The 16,458-nt window shown below is 49.7% G+C and overlaps 2 protein-coding genes across 2 annotated transcripts; both read left to right on the top strand.

Moving 5' to 3' along the window:
- Positions 1–6,206: 6,206 nt before the first annotated feature.
- PI3 (peptidase inhibitor 3) lies at positions 6,207–7,838 on the top strand. The gene is made up of 3 exons (XM_045833383.1): positions 6,207–6,333; positions 7,171–7,440; positions 7,672–7,838. Exons 1-2 carry the CDS (start codon positions 6,255–6,257, stop codon positions 7,437–7,439), a joined length of 348 nt encoding a protein of 115 aa, XP_045689339.1. The 5' UTR covers positions 6,207–6,254; the 3' UTR covers position 7,440; positions 7,672–7,838.
- Positions 7,839–12,614: 4,776 nt separating this feature from the next.
- On the top strand, positions 12,615–13,680 carry LOC123814722 (WAP four-disulfide core domain protein 15A-like). The gene is made up of 3 exons (XM_045832632.1): positions 12,615–12,702; positions 12,853–13,001; positions 13,552–13,680. The coding sequence occupies exons 1-3, from the start codon at positions 12,615–12,617 to the stop codon at positions 13,567–13,569; spliced, it is 255 nt and encodes an 84-aa protein (XP_045688588.1). The 3' UTR covers positions 13,570–13,680.
- Positions 13,681–16,458: the final 2,778 nt, after the last annotated feature.

Here is a 16,458-nt window from a genome sequence, read left to right as displayed (position 1 = left end):
GTCGGATACATGTAAGTACTGTGAGATGCTTAACACAAGTTGGGTAACACTGCCCTCACCTCCCGCAGTTACCGTTCGGGTGGGACAGGTACTCAATTCCAAACTCCGTTTCCTCTTCTGAATATCACAGGCCGCCCGTGAACAACCCCTGGCCCTGGATGCCGGTTTCAGAAAGCTGTTCATTTTTAGGGAATGCATCTGGTTGGTAACTGCTAAGCTACAGACGTCAGGATGGAGGAAACGAGAAGGGGGAAGATGACCATTTCCTTGTTGTCGCTGAGGACAGTGGGCCGTGACGCTGAGCAGCTTTCAAGTAGACAACACGGTACTGACGGTTGTAGTCTCCGTGCTGGACGCCAGCGCCCCAGAAACGGTTCATCTCATCACCGAAAGTCTTGACCATGAACGCTTTCCACCACTTCTTTGTTATGTATTCCCACCCCTTCCCTGCTGAAGGATTTTAAAGGAAATCCCGTGCACCCTACATTTTACCCTTAAGAACTTCAATATGCTCTTCCTGAAACAGGAAACTTCCTGAAGAAAGAAGGGCATTTTCTCACACAATTACCATGTTGTTGTTGTTCCTAATAATATTAGCATTGATGTCTTAACATCATCTAATATTCTATCTTATTGTCTCAAAAATGGCGTAGTGCCATTGGTGCATTCGAGTCGGAGTCTAAACAAGGCGCACACCTTGTGTTGGGTGCAACGTCTCTTACATTTACTTTAACCTAGAACTTGGCCTCCAGCTCTGGCTTCCCTTCCTGCCCTTCCTCCTCCTCCTTCTGCATGCTGTTTATTTGTTGAAGAAAGAAGGTGAATTGTCCTCTAGAATGTTCATCGTTACGTTCCTGTGATTTCTTTCAACTTCCTTCTCTACCCTTTGTATTTCCATAGGTGAACATTATTAGCTCTGGAGGCTCACTGAGGTTCAAGTTCAGCTGTCTTGGCGTGCACATGTTACAGGTGTGCCTTCTCACCTCAGGAGGCACACGGGTCTCGCCCACCCACTTTCAGTGTTGCGAAAAGACAGATGGATGTGTTTCAGGTGGGATGGCCTGATGCCCCCTTGTAAAGTTGGGCTTTTCTAGTACAAACCGCCAACAAACGGTGGGGTGAGGAGCAGGCACCCCGTAAACACTCGGGTGCCGTCGGGCTTCTCACCCAGTGATTTTTGAGGCCATGATGACCACTACCTGAGTCAGTGGTTCATTAGGGGACACAAACCCACCAGGTATGGACTGTGGTTGCATTGAAGGTGTAAACTGTGTTGGCCAAGATGGACGGCTTTACCGTGTGGAAGTTTCCTGTTTCTAGAAAAGCATATCTTTTAAAAACTCTTCTTTCTCTTACAGAAACTAAAACTTCAAACTATTACAAATAGAGCCATTAGAGGGCTGACTCTTTTATCCACCTGCTCTCCCCTTGTCCTAGCTGATCAAAGTTTCACCATGTCTGCGTTCTGCGGTTCTACGTTTGCTCTGGGGCTAGCTCTGCGATCCAAATATTCCATGCTCAGCAGTAGCTATTTTGCTAATTCCTGCAAACATTTCTTTCTTTCTTTTTAAGATTTTATTTATTTACTTTTAGAGAGGGAAGGGAGGGAGATAGAGAGAGAGAGAGAAACATCAATATGTGGTTGCTGGGGGTCATAGCCTGCAACCCAGGCATGTGCCCTGACTGGGAATCAAACCTGCGACACTTTGGTTCGCAGCCCGCGCTCAATCCACTGAGCTACGCCAGCCAGGGCTGCTTTCTTTCTTTTTTTTAAGGAGTCTTTACTTTTAAATGACTATCAGTCGGTACACACAGTAATTACATGTAAAAAGTTCTTGAACTCTGTCATCTGGTAACTTTGGTTAAGAGATACTGAAAGCAGCCCAAGCAATTATATTTATCGTCTAACCCTTAGCCAGAGAGGGCTGTTTCAAGGCTGGCTGTGGCTTTACACAGGTTACGGGTAACTACTGCTTTCTCATAGATGAAGACCCTGACCTTCAAGAAAGCCAAAGGGGGAAAATATTTTTTAAATCTCTTTCTTTAAAAATGGTGAGGATTTTTTTACTTCATCTAAGAAAAAAAGGTCAGTGTACATATCTTGAGCTAAAAGGCTCGGAAAACAATGTATACCCATTAAATTTCTAAGAAAGATGAGGTGAAAAGATGAAATCTTCGGATAAGCTCTAAGTTTGCACAAGGAAACGAGATTTGCTATTCTCCAAAAGTAAAAGGACCTGCTATGGAACAGACAGAAATAACTTAATGCCTTTTCATAAGAATGTAACTCCAGCTTTGCAAAAGCTTCCCACTCTCGGGAAGCATCTCGAATGTCAACCCACGGAACAGGCGCTTCTTTCTGCTCCCCCGTCCATTTAGGCGGTGGTTTTCATCGGTTTCTGGCCGGATGTCACCGACGGCGGCCAAGAGGTTAGCCCGGACGTCATCCCTGTATGGCGGGAAGTAGGTCTGGAGGACGGTCACCTTCTCCCGTCTGTCCTTCTCTTCACTGTTGCAGCTGCCATGGGGATCCCAGAGCCTCAGCTCCCTTGGCGTTGAACTCCTTCTCCCTCTGCAGGTGGCACTGTGCAAGTTCAGCCCAAGCCTCTTCGGCCAGCTTCAGCCTCAGGCTATTTTCCTTGCAGGCTTTTCTGGACCTGCAGCACCTGCTGGGCATCCTGTGACAGGCTGGCCGCGCGGTGGTGGTAACTGCTTGCACAGGTTTCCCGGTTGGAAATTCTCATCCGTGACCAGCGTAGTGTGGACTCCTTGATACCTTTGCTCTTTTCTGTACGTAAACACAGGCATACGTGGGAGTTTTGTGCTTGTACTGAAACATCCCCAAAACACAGCTATTACTCTCCAACTTGCTTCTCTCTGCTGGTGAGGTTGCATGGGCATTTCCAGAAGTCAGTAAGCAGAGAACTAGCGATATTTGTTCTTTTTCTAAGATACTTATAAATGGAATAGGATCACATCAGACAATTGCATTTTTAAATGAAGTAATATTTATCTATTTCCTCTTTTTTTTTTTTTTTTTTTGCTTCTCCCTCCTTACCTTGGTCCCATCAGCCACTCAGGAAACTATGTTGCTGTTAAGACATGCAGCCCTCGTGGTATAACTGTAGCTATGTGTACATAGAACGACCATGTTAAAAACATACCCTCACCACATGGAAGCCTCTCTTTTGAGGCCCTCTGTCCTGTTGCATTTGCATATGTACCTATCATTGTTCTAATACCACTTTATCTTAATTACTACTGCTTTAAAATAAACTTGGCGGCTGCCGCATTAAAGTCCTATTAAATTATTCTTATATAAGAGTGTCTTGGCTATCTGGCCTTTTGCATTTTTTAGTATGTATTTTAGAATCATGCTGCCAAAACCTTTTTGGCTCCCTTTTACAAAAGCCTTTCTGGGGGGTTCGTTGGAATGGCATTGAATCTAAAAGCCAGTTTGAAGGGAGCTGGCCTCTTTACCACACCGAGTTTTCCAGTGCATTAGCATGTGTATCTTTCTCATTGGGAGTGCTAAAAATGTCTCTTACCGAAGCCGTAGAGTTCTCTCTGTAGTGGTTCTGACCAGAATTTATTAAATTCATTTATAAGCCCCTCATAATTTTTATACGATTTTAAAAATCATTAAAATTTTATGTATTGGCTGGTGTTGTTAATGTATGAAATATAATATTCTTTGTGTGCATCTGTCATGGTGGACAGTTTCCTCATTTTTATTTACCCTTTTTTGGCTTTTACTACATATATAAGTGTGCCTAGGCAATTTATTACTTAGCCTTCCTTAGTTTTGAGCCTTATGACAGCATGTAATCCTAAATATTTTCTTTGGGGACTTGCACTTTTCTTCCCACATTATTTTAATTGGAGTCACTTTGTTGCAGTATTTATATTTATATTTATAAATTACATTACATTTATAAATATCAAATAGCCACATTCTTTTTATACTTATAAGATATTCCATTGTATTAATATGCCACAATCTGCATGGCCATTATTTCTTGTTGCTGATATGGACGGTTTACAGTATTTTGTTACTAGAAAGAGCACCTTCGTGAACATTCTTGTGCATGTCTCCTGGTGAACATGTGAAGACATTTATCTCAAGTGTATGCTGAGGAGTGTAATTGTTGGGTCATAGAGTTTGAACATGTTCAGTTTTAATTGCAGATGCCCAATCCATTTTCAAGTAGGTTGCACCAATATAGATTCTCACTAGTAACGCATGAGAATTTCTTTTCTCCTCAAACCAATGAGAAAAAAAGATAGACACCCCATTACAAATGGGCAAGCTACTCGAATGGGCTAATTAACAGGAACCCCAGGAAAGTGGTTACCGTCGGGAAGGGGAAGGAAGGAGGCAGTTGGGGTCATGGGGCAAGAGGGTAGGACGGTGGGGTTCACATTCAGGAAGCATTCTTCTCCTGTACCTGGTGGCCAGTGCAGACTGCTGAATCTAATGCTAGTCTTTCAAGAGTGCAGTTTGTGCCCTGGCTGGTGTGGCACAGTGGATTGAGCGCCAGCCTGTGAACCTAAAGGTCCCCGGTTCGATTCCCAGTCAGGGCACATGCCTGAGTTGCAGGCCAGTTCCACAGTTTGCGAGAGCACAACCTGGGTTGTGATAGGCAGCTAATTGTTGTTTCTCTCCCTTTCTCCTTTCCTCTTTCTCAAGAGAAATAAAATATTTAAAAAGAAAGAAAGAAAAAAAAAAGAATGCAGTTTGTTCTACACACTTTTTGTTTGTGTGGTTTATTCTGCAATAAGCTGCCTTTTAAATTTCAGTCACCAACAGACTCCAACATTCTGATCTTTGTTTATTCTGACCCTTAATGTGCGGGCATCGGTGGACACGCTGTCTGTGTCCACAGAGCCGAAGGATTGGGGGGGATTAGCCCGCTGGCCTCCTACCCGGTAATTAGTTTGCTTTCTTCTCCGTCTCATCCGAACCCCACTCCGTCACTTCCACATTTCAGGTTCTGTCCCCGGTAACACCCAACTCCTGGGCATTAATTTCTATCCCTCCCAACGTCGGTAGCTATGACAAAATACCAAGTCAGACTCGCTTAGGCGGAAAGCTAGGTCACTGGGTCATAACCCAACTGTGGGAAGGGCGTGGGAAAGCTGCTCTTAGGGGAACAGGCAGTGAACGGTGGGCTGGTGCCTGCCGAATCCTCTCCCGCCACTTTTCCCTCTGCTTCTGTCAGTGCATTTGCTACTAGGTTCATTTTTTTTCTCTCACACAGCTGAACTCCTCCCAGACCGGAACCATAGCTTCTGGGATTCCCAGGCTCATCTGTAGCATGTTCACCAAAAGAAGGGCCTTCCCTCTGCCCCTTAATGTCCATCCAAATGAAGGATGTCAGTCGACCCACCGGCGCCAGGCACACACGCATGCGCACGCACCCCTGCTTTCGTGATTGACGAGCAGTCCCCATTAAACTCTTCGGTTGACACTACAAAAAGCCAAGAGTCCTTCAGAAGAAATGGGGGGCTCTTCTAAGAAGGAGAATGCCCACCACACGGATAATTTCTATTCCTTCCTGTTACTTTTCCGAGTGATCTCCTTCTTGCTGTGATTCCTCGGGCTTCGCCCCCTTCCATCCAGAACCAGACTTCCATCCGCCCTGTTCCTTTTCTGCTCCCTCTCAGACACGAACTGTGAAATGGCACCGTGCAGTGATTAGCCATGACACTTTTAAGGCGAATTTGCCTTCGAGAGTTTTCTTCAGGCCAGGGGAGAGTGGAAGGGGAGCCCAGCTCGGTGCTGGGAGGGGCAAACTGTGAGAGCAGCTCACGGTGGGGGAGGGGCTTGTGGGGTCAGGAGTAATGGGGGAACACCACCCCGGTTCTGAGATCAGAACAGCGGACCACTGACTTGCTGGATGACCTTGGGCTGGATTTCCTCTGGGCTTCATATTCTTTCTAAATATAAAGAACGTGGCCGTGATGGCATCCAGGGGGCCCGCAGCCCCGCAGCCCCGTGGGAAAGTAGGACAGCTCTCGGCACCATCAGAGGGGAGGTGACTCGGCAATTGCCGTTTCTCTCTGTGAACAATAATCTTCAGGGAAAGCCCCAGGTTCCCTCCCAGGATGGGGGTGGAGAGTTCCTGGCAGAACCACAAAATTGTAGGCCCTGCTCCTTGTAAAACCACAGACCCGCCCTTGGCACCGGGCCAGGCTGCGGCAACATAAAACAGGCCTGGCCTCTGCTCTCAGCCACACACCCTCCTGACAACATGAGGTCTAGCAGTCTCCTGGTGCTGGTGGTTTTGGTCGTCCTCGGGGCGCTGGCAGTGCACGCAGCTGTCGTCGGGGGTGAGTGGACAGGTGCCCCACCGGGGCCAGGGTGGGTCGAGGAGAGGCTGTCAGGGGCAACCTGGGTCCTGGCGGGGAGCGTTTCTGCAGCCCCAGGGGGTCCAGGCCTACAGGTCAGCCTGTGGTTACTTCCATCATATCCAGAAAAAGCGGGCAGTTGCCCAGGACCCCAGGAGCTTGTCACCCCAGGACTGAGGACTGTTTGTGGAAGAAGTGTGGCCATGGCCTCAGGTGCTGTGGTGTCTGCGATACGCAGAATGCAGTGAGGAAGCGCAGGGCCCTGGGTGTGGGGTCTGTCGCCTGCCTGACTGCCCCGTAAAAGCACCTGAGAGTCGTCAGTCCTCTAAGAGGAGGTTAAGAACCAACGGGGCCTTAGAAGCCGTGTAATTTGAAGACCGCCATATTACCAAGGAGGGCTCCGGGACCCAGAGAGGAGGGAGAAATCACCGAGGCCATCTCCAGGGCCAGGTGGAACTCAAATCTCGGGCCATTTGTCTCAGGGCTCTTCTCCCCTTCACCGGTGTCCTTGGAAGTGACAAGGTGTCTTTCTCAGCTGGGAGTCACCCCAGTCTGGCATCTCCTCCTGAGAGAGCAGCTGGACTTGGGATGGAGGGGTGGCCAAGAGAAGGACACTGGAGGCAACCTTGGACTTGTAGGCCCTCCCTGCAAAGCTCAGGGAGTCGCCTTCCAAGACCACAGACCTGGGTCAGCCTTGGTGACCCTCCCCATCTCAGGTCACCGTTTGGGGGCACTGGAGTGAACAGCGGCTGGATAGGGATGAGATATTTGAAGCAGGGACACGGGGTCTAAGCGTGAATACATTTCTTCTTTTGGCAGTTCCTTATAAAGGTCAAGAAGCAGACAAGGGCCATGTTCTGGTCAAAGGACAAGGTCCATTTGGAGGTCAACACCCAGCCAAAGGGAAGGGTCCGGTCAAGACCCGCGGGCCACACCAGGTGGGCATCAAGCGGGGCACCTGCCCCAAGACCCTGATCAGATGCGCCATGTTGAACCCCCCGAACGCCTGCCTGCGGGACTCCGAGTGCTCCGGACCCAAGAAGTGCTGCGAGGGCTCGTGCGGGAAGGCGTGCATGACTCCCCACTGACGTGAGAACCCAGTGCAGGAAGGGGTAACTCCCGAGGGCGCGGAGAAGGCCGGGTGGTGCGGGATGGTCCTCGGTGGGTGGGAGGGAGGGTACTGGTCGGTGAGGGGGAGGCTGAGGGGTCTTGGAGGCTGTAGCTGGGGTCCTGAGAGGCATGATGTGTGGACCTCACATCCAAGCCTCTGAGTGCTCCGACCTGCTGAGTCACCTCCCTGGTTGTCCTCTCTCCTACCAGGTGGAGCCTGTCCTCGCCGCACCCGCCAAGCCCCCCGGGCTGGCCTCCCCGGTCCCTGTAGCACACCCCTTTCCCACACTGCTCATTCTCCCTCTCGCTGAGCACGCCCAGGCCTGGGGCTGCTTCTCGCACTGACTTTCTAATAAAAGACTGTTTCCTGCACCATTCGTTTGGTTCCTGTGACTTCTGTGCTCCTGGTAGCTCCTGGAGGTGGGTGTGGGGCTGGGACTCCTGCTCTCCAGGGAGGGTGGGGCGAGCGGCTTGAGGGGAGCTGGTCCGGGGGGTTGTGGGGGAAGGACGGAGAGCTCGGGGTGGGAGCAAGAGGCACAGTCCTCGGGCTTCGTATCAGGAATCCCACAATCACACCAAGAACTACAGTCTCCGTATCACCAGGAAATGGACATCTGGGTATTTTGCTTGTTTGTGCATGAGATGCCTCGATTAACAACACGTAACTCCTTTGGGTTAAGCAATATCCTCTCCCACATTCTATTTTAAGGTGTGAGTGAGGAGACAACACACACCAAGTCCTCCATCCTTTAGTAGGGACGTTGAATAGTGTAATCTGGAGGCATAAAGTTGGGGGCGGGCAGACCCGAGGAGCGACAGGAGAGGAGAGTCTCTGTGGGCCCTTATTTTAACCACAGGTCACACGCTCAGCTTCTGTGCCCCACGTTGTCCCTTTCTGCAGCTCGGTGTTTTCCCAGAGGCACCCGTGCATCCGTAATACCTGTCCCCTAACCTTTAACTGCCGTATCACAGCAGAGCTCGCCACCGCTGCCTCTGGGCAGGCGGTGTCACACCCTGTGCGGCACCAGCAGTGCCACAGCTGTGGACATCACTTTCCACTCCTCTCCCTAGAGTGAGACGCTGCAGCCCTTGGCTGCCGGAGTACATTCTAACTGTGTCCTTCCTCCGTGTCTGCCACTTACCGTCACTAGTCCTCACATCCATGACAGAGCCTTTGCGTGTGTCCTTTGAACCAGTGCACATGCACGTGGGGTGGCTGCAGGGAAAGCAGGCATGTGGGCCTTCCAGCTTCGGTGGGGAACATGGGCTCAGCCTCCCACTCCCAAGACTGACCGGTGGAAACGCTCTAATGATAGGGACGGTGTTTTCCTGCACAGCAGCCAAGCAGTGACAGTTGTCCAAACCATTCTCATGCCCACCGTGAGCACCGGGGCGGCTGCGACGCACTCGCCCCGCACTTTGTGTTCAAGCCCAGCTTCTGGCCTAGAGTTTAACCAGCTCTAAAAAGGAAGGAGATTGGAACTAGTCAGGCTTCCAAGGCCTCTTGGCTGCTACGCACCAAACCACCTACCGCCTCATAAAAGGCATTTTTCAACTCTGCGTGAAGGGGAAGGGAGAGAGCAAGAATGATGGGGAAGATAAGACGCTCTGGGGCTGCAGAGATTCAGGAAACGACCCAGAGACGCTTGCTGAGGTGCCCCGGATGAGCCCTGCAGTCCTCAAGTTCACGGCTGATCGGGAACAGCCCGGCTGCTCGCAGGCTCCGCCAGAGACAGAGCGTTCTCCCGCAGAGGAGTTTCCTCGAGCTGTAACTCTGAGGTCCTATCTGCAGGCTCAGTTCTGCGTGCACCCGGAAGGCTGAGCAGCCAGGGTCACTGAGCATCGCTGGACATTCTTTGGCCTCTTCTGAGGCCCTCCGTGTGCAGAATCTCCTCATCCAGGAGACTCTGTTCTAGCCAGCCACGTGTGTCCGCCCCCAGGCATCCGACGTGACAGGGGTCATGCAAACAATGCACACTTCTCGGCTTGTCCCCGAGGCCCTGTGCCACCGTCTTCCACTGGATTTGGACTTGAAAGTCCCCTTTGGCAGAATCCAGACAAACACCTTCATCCTGCAGATGGGGAAACCAAAGTGTAGGGTGCCGTTCAAGTGCATGCTAGGAGTCAAGGGCACACCTGAGGCAGGGAACTACCTGTCCCAATGTGTTTTTTTCTCTTCTGTAGGATGTTGACTAAGTCAGGAGGACTCAGCCTTAAAAAAATAAAAAAGGACTCGCTGATCTATTCGTTTTACCTGAACCAGAAATCAAGTTTGCAGCAGGAATTTCAGGATCATAGAATGACTCCAACCAAAGCAGAGAGTCAAAGCTAATGCAAATTTGGGGAGAAGACAGGAACAATTCAGCTATAAACGGACACTCCACAGAAGGCCAAGTGTTCTGCATTCTTTTGGTGTCTTGTCAGTGATCTTTCAGCTCTTCTCTTGCCAACTGACTCCTCACCGGGCAGAGACCTTTGCTTAGAATCTCGATTCTTCCTCACGCAAGATGGGTGTTAGGAGGCCAGGCCGCTCATTTCACAGTGCCTGGGGCCTCTACACAGCCCCGGGCACGGGCGCAACCCCACACACGTGCAGCCTTCTGAACCCCCAGGAGCAAGAAAGGAAATTTCAAAACCTCCCAGACATTTCACTCCCCACTTTTTCCTTCTCTGTTTCTTTGGCCAGTTTCTTATCAGCGCCAGTGGGCCTCACTGTCTGAAGCAGCTATGATGTCAAAAAATTGGCCCAAGGATGGAATTGACCCCCCAAAGTAAGCTCTGAGTTAGGTGAAACAAACACACGCCCTGAGAATGGAACTCTTTATGAAGCTCCCAGACAGGCCACAGAGTGACAGTTTTCTGGAGACGGGGCTTCGGAGAAGCGTCAACTCTGTTCTCCCCTGCAGAGGTGGCTGGGCCGCTGGTCCTCACAGCTGCTCCCCACCAGCTGCAGCGCAGGCCGGCTGCCCGCGAGGCTGCCGCACAGCTGGGAAGGTAGGGATAGGAGTGGGAGAGGTCAGCGCCCTCTTCTTGCTGAGGTTCACCTGTTTTTCTTGAGTGGACCCTCCAGGGACTGTTGTGAGCCTTTGGTTAAATTCTAGAGTTCTGAGAAGATTGATCCTTGACAATATGTATTAGTGTTCTAGAGGCTTTCTTTTTTTTCCCCCTAACTTTACTTTAGTCATTGTTCAAGTACAGTTCTCTGTCCTTTACTCCCATCCCAGCCCACCCACTCCTCCCCCTACCTCCCTCCCATTTCCACCCCCCCTAGTTTTTGTACATGTGTCCTTTATATTTGTTCCTGTAAACGCTTCCCATTCTCCCCGGAAATTCCCCTGAAATTCCCTCCCCTCTCCCCTCTGGTCACTGTCAGCCTGTTCTAGAGGCTTTCTGAAAGTCCTTCCCTCTGTGGTAGGGGACTTTTTTAGAAACCTGCTATCAAAGTAAAGTGAACTTCTAATCCTGTACCATTATATTCTTCTATCATTAATAGATAATTGATTATTAATTGATTAAGTGACTTTTCACATATTTTACTACTGATCATATGATTTTTCCCCTGTAACTGTAAATAGGGAATATTCCATTGACCTGCTTTTGAATGTTAAACCAACTATACCTGGTTGAAATAACACTTCACTTGTTCATGATGAGTCACCATTTTTATGTATGGCAAAATTCATTGGCTAATATTTTGTTCTGGATTTTTGCCTTATTTTTCTAGCAAGATTAGCATAAAGTTTCCCTTGCATGTAATATTCTTGTCATGTTTTGGTATCAAAGTTGCAATACCAAAGTTCTTTGAAAACAGGAGGTCACAAGTGGGTTGTGGAGCTGAAAATAAACGTCTTGAGATTAGACGTGCAGACACTTTGAGTTATTGGCCTGTTAAACAAATTGGGAAGGATTTTTTCCCCCTAACTTTTGACTGAAATGCACAGAGGGCTGGCCAAGCCACAGCTAGACGACAGCAGGGAAATGCACGGTAAAAAAACACAGTGAGGTAGCTATGAGATTGCACCAGAAAGAAAGGACAGAAACCTCACACCGGTCAGAATGGCTGTTATCAGAAAGTCAACAAGCGACAAGGGTTGGCGAGGATGTAGGGAAAAGGGAACCCTTGGGCACTGTTGGTGGGATTGTAAATTGGTGCAGCCACTATGGAAAATGGTAGGGAGTTTCCTCAAAAAAATTTAAAAGAATTGCCACATGATTTAGCAATGCTACTTCTGAGTATTTATCCAAAGAAAACAAAATTCAAGGAGATGTATGTGTCCCTATGTTCACCGCAGCATTATTTACAGCAGTCAAGATATAGATGCGACCTAGGGGTCTGGGGACAGGTGAATGGGCAAAGATGTGGTACTGCATACACACCACGGAACATTATTCAGCTGTGAAAAAGATCAAAATCTTGTTATCTGCGACAACATGAATGGACCACAGAGTACTATGCTAAATGAAGTCAGTCAAATAGAGAGAGAAAATACCATGTAATTTCACTGGTATGTGAAATCTAAAGAAAACAAAACAGACACAGACTCGTAGAGATGGAGGACAAATTAATGGTTACCAGAGGGTGGGGGAAGGGGTGAAAAGGGTGAAGGGGAATAAGGGGTACTTCCAGTTAGAAAGGAAGTCAGTCACAGGGACGCAATGCACAGCACAGGGAATACAATATTGCAATTAACTTTGTGTGGTGATGGATGGTTGCTAGATTTATTGTGGGGATCCCTTCATAAGGTATATAAATATCAAATCACTGCTATACACCTGACACTAACAAAATAATATATGTCAACTATACTTTAATTGGAAGGAAGGAAGGAAGGAAGGAAGGAAGGCCGGCCGGCCGGCCCTGGGAAGGACAATGGCCTCCCATTGCCTCGAACTCCACTGCATAGAGCAAGAATTATGAAGGGCCAGCCAGGACGCTGCTTGGCAAAGAAGAAGCGCCCGTGGGCTCTCGGAGTTATGCCCAGAGGTTATTACAGAGCCTCTGCGGGCGGTGAAAGAAACAGCTGATAGGAAAGGTCAAATCAAGTCGCTCCTGACCTCGGGCGGTGGGATCTACAGCTCCCCCTGCCGGCGGGCCCCTGCATAGCAGATATAAACAGATTGAGCCTCAACGTTCACCCACACGGATCTGCAAGATGAAGCGGAGCAGCCTCTCTGCACTCACCATGACCTTCGTCCTCCTCCTCCTCCGCCTCCACGTGGCACAGCCTGGGAGGACGAAAGGTGAGTGTAGGGCAAGGCGGTCCCGTGTGTGGTGTGTGGTTGGTTGGGGTGGGGAACGTTTCCTCCCAGGAGTCCTGGGTACCCGCTGGCACGGCTGCCCAGCCATGATGCACGGCTGCCCCCAACTCACCCCGTGGCCTCGTTCCTCAGCCGTGAACAAACCTGGATACTGCCCAGAGTTCACACTTTCCTGCCCTTTCATGATGTTACCTCTGTGCCATCGCGACAAAGGTTGCAAGAAGTCCAAGAAGTGCTGTTTCTACAACTGCCGTAACCAGTGTATGGACCCGTGGTTTGAAGTAAGAGGCCTCCCCTTCCCCTTCCTGACTTTGCCCCAGAAACGTCCCCGGAGAACCAGGTGCCCCAGAGGGGGCTGAGAACTGCCAGTGCCCTTGGGAACTCTCGCGATCAGAGCTTTTCAATTGGGATCTGCCCTGAAATCTGCCTGAAGGGCGTAGAGAGACCTCTTGGCTCAGAAAACACACAGTTCATTTTCATGTAATGGGCGTTCCTGTTCTCCTGGGAAGGATGGGGACATTTGGGGGAGGTGATCTTGAAACGCCTCAGCTGTTACTGAGTTTTTATCATGGCTGTTTTCAATTGTCCTTTCTGCTTGTAATAATGAATCACTTTCCTCTTCCCATTTAAATTGTGAAGTGAAGGATTATAAGATTGTGTCACTCCTTAGGATGGCTTACCTAGAACTGCTGATGCCCAGGCCCCGATTCTCAGGGCTCCTGGGAGGAGAGTACCCAGCAGGAGTCAGGCCCCAGCTGTCCTGGGACCCGGTCCAGGTCCCCTGCACGGTTTGCACCATTTTATAGCTCCGGTTCTGTCTTCCCTTCTCAGGTAGAAACCCCTTCTTAACCAGGCCAGAGAAGACACTGGTGACCCAGGCTCAGACCCGGATAACTGGTCTCCAATTCTCCCACGTTCTGCTCACCCCCAAGGCTTCCTTTTGTCCGAGTTCAGTGCTTATTCGTATGACAACAACACAAAGAAATAAAGTGTTACATATTTACAACGACTGTCCTTGAATATCTGTGGCTGCTGGATCTTGCTCGCGTGTGCACTCTCTCTCTCTCTCTCTCCGCTCCCCCCCCCCCATTCCTGTCTTTAGCCTCTCGGGAAGATCATTTCATTTAGGGTTTGTTTAAAAAATAATAATAAAGGATGAGGGCACCGTTTCCCATGTAGTTTCAATCAGTTCCTGCACTTCTGTTTTTCTGGTGTGTTTCTTTCTTCCAGCGTGTTCTCACACTCGGATCCTCTGTTGGTCAGATTCCAAAATCTGACCTGGGGCCCTGGGGCATTTTGAGTCCTGTTCTCTGGGTGTGGATCCCATGAAAGGTGCACACATTATTCTGAGGTGGAGGAGCGAGGCTTTTTGCTCCATTTTCTCTGACGCTGCTGCTGGTGGCCTTTCCGCCTGTTGGAGCAGTGTGACCTAGGACTGGATTTGGGGCTTTGGCTGGAAATGGAGGAGAACAGTGCCTCAGTTCTGGGCTACACTTAGGGTCTAAAATTTGGGCCAGTATAAATCAGGAAAAGAAAGATCTATCCGTTGCCCACCTTAACTACCTTGACTCTTAATCTGGGCGGGGGGGGGGGGGTGGTGTTAACCCCTAATCTAGCCAATAATATTGAAGTGTTACTTAGCCTTGTATTTTCCCACTTCCTGCTATGTGAGTCTGTCTTGAGTAGGGTCCACACAGGGATTTCAGGGTGTGAAGCACAATCTACAAAAAATCAATTTTGGGGATTCATGTATCTTAAACAATATTTTTTTAAAAAAACAGCATAGTCCCTAGAATGTTTCAAGTTGACATACGATATTTCCAGCATAATTTACATAGTTGTAAGTGATAAAAATTTTAGGTCTATGATAAATATTCTCATTTGAATAAGATGGAGACCTCACTTTTTTAGTGTTTTCAATGGAGTCTACTTACCATCTTCATTTGATAGTAATCGCTATTAGAAAGAACAAGTGGTTTTTTCTTTTCCTGACCTTCTTCTGCCTGCCCACTTTCTTTCCCTTCATTGCCTGAACAAGGCAAAGAAAAACGAAGGGCGAGCAGGTGCATCTGGGGCCTTTGAAAAGCGGATGTCAAGATCGGAGTAGACAATGAAGAGTTGATTGGGGGAAACGCCTATTGGAGGGGTCAATGGGAGGTGAGAGGAGAGTCCTCAGACCGCAATGCAGGGCTCACTCCCTCCAAGGAGGAGGGAAGGAGGGAGGGTTGTGGGGCAGGAGTTTCTGAACACAGCACAGTATTAGGAGAGTGTCAGGGGGACCGAACGGGCTTGAACTAAAGTCACCTGTTGGAATGGTTCAGAGAGGAAGGGACCCTGGCCACCTGGCGGGTGATCGCCTCTCCTTTTCTTACGGCCAGCACTCAGTCAGGCCCTTGCACTGGGCATCCCAGGCAAGGGAGCCCCGGCGAACAGGGACCAAGTTCTCGGTCAGGGCTTCATCCGGGAGTTCGTCTGGACCACCTGAAATGATCCTCTAGCTGAAGAGCTCTGTCCACCACATGCGCCCTATCCATGTTCTGCTCTGCCTCACTGTGCTCCGTTTCAACATTTCCTTTGTTCTCTTATTCTTCATCTCACTCCCCCTCTGAGTCTCTCTGGCTTTTTAAAAACTGATGGTTCATTTAAATTTTTTTGCTGTACTTTTTCTCTCTCTTTGCCAGTATTTTGGTCTCTAGCTCTGAATTTTTGTCCTGATGTTTTCACGTGCTGGTCTTTTTTTCTCCCCTCTCTGTTTCCATCATCTTCTGTTCTTTATCTTTCCCTGGGCCGGGAACACCTGAATGCGACCCCTACACATTCCGTCTCCAGCCAGGGACCCCTCATTGCCCTCTTACTGCCCCCTCGCCTGTCTCTGGGTCCTCACTGCTCTCCCACAACCCTGGTTTCTGGGGACTCCTTTCACCTCCTTGGAAGATGGTCTCTTGAGCCCTTGTAAAACCCACCTCCCTCCTTCTCACGCTGTCTGTCTTCAGAGGAAGACGAAGCCGGAGCCTGCCCTCCTGTTGCCCCTTAGTGGCGCCAGGTGTGTCAGCCCTCACTGTGCCCGTGTGAGTGTTGCTGCCCAGAATGCTGTCCCACTGTGTGTAGCATGCTGCCCCACTGCGCATAGCATGCTGTCCCACGAAGCCTGCAAACCTGCTGAGCCCGGGGACAGGATCCTACCTGCAAGGAAGGGGCAGAGGCTGAGACTGAGGACTGTAAGTCTTGGGGTACAGGCCAGAGTCCCTCTGAATCTGGCTGGGGACAAGAACCAGGTAGGGCTGGCTCTCTGCTGCTGCCAAGTTTGTAAATCTTATTTTATTGGTCACTCCATCAGTTAGTGAAATCGACGGTAGTCGTCTTGCCTGTAGGTTGACCAGCGGTCCGTCCACCTGTGGCACACTGGATTAAAAGAACCCGGCCTTCTTTCATTGGGTTGCTTAGGCCTCAGTTTGGGGACTGGGGGCAGGGGAGAGGGGTTGGCTTCTATGGAGCAGGACAAGATGGGGCTGTGGTCCCGCACAGCAGAGGGTCTCAAGCTCTGGACCTGCTCTGTCCAGTTCAGGTGAGGCCTGGGAGGTGTTCAGTGGCAAAAGGCACTGGTTAGATGCTTGACCCCCCAAACAATTGCAAAAATGATGCTCAGTGCTGACACAGCCCGAAGACCTACCCATGCAGGGCAGGAAGTGGTGCGTTGTCCCCGAGGAAGGTAAGAAGAAAGGTCAGGTTCAGATCCAT

The sequence above is a fragment of the Phyllostomus hastatus genome, unplaced genomic scaffold (genome assembly GCF_019186645.2).
Source record: "Phyllostomus hastatus isolate PE091 unplaced genomic scaffold, TTU_PhHast_1.1 phas_contig_17, whole genome shotgun sequence".
NCBI lineage: Eukaryota > Metazoa > Chordata > Mammalia > Chiroptera > Phyllostomidae > Phyllostomus > Phyllostomus hastatus.
This window is presented reverse-complemented; position numbering and strand designations above follow the sequence as displayed.

Excerpts from the sequence above, each read along its gene's own strand:
- PI3 (XM_045833383.1), top strand. The coding sequence starts at position 6,255 with ATGAGGTCTAGCAGTCTCCTGGTGCTGGTGGTTTTGGTCGTCCTCGGG. Across the intron at positions 6,334-7,170 it reads GCACGCAGCTGTCGTCGGGG|TTCCTTATAAAGGTCAAGAA; the intron begins GTGAGTGGACAG and ends TTCTTTTGGCAG.
- LOC123814722 (XM_045832632.1), top strand. The coding sequence starts at position 12,615 with ATGAAGCGGAGCAGCCTCTCTGCACTCACCATGACCTTCGTCCTCCTC. Across the intron at positions 12,703-12,852 it reads ACAGCCTGGGAGGACGAAAG|CCGTGAACAAACCTGGATAC; the intron begins GTGAGTGTAGGG and ends CTCGTTCCTCAG.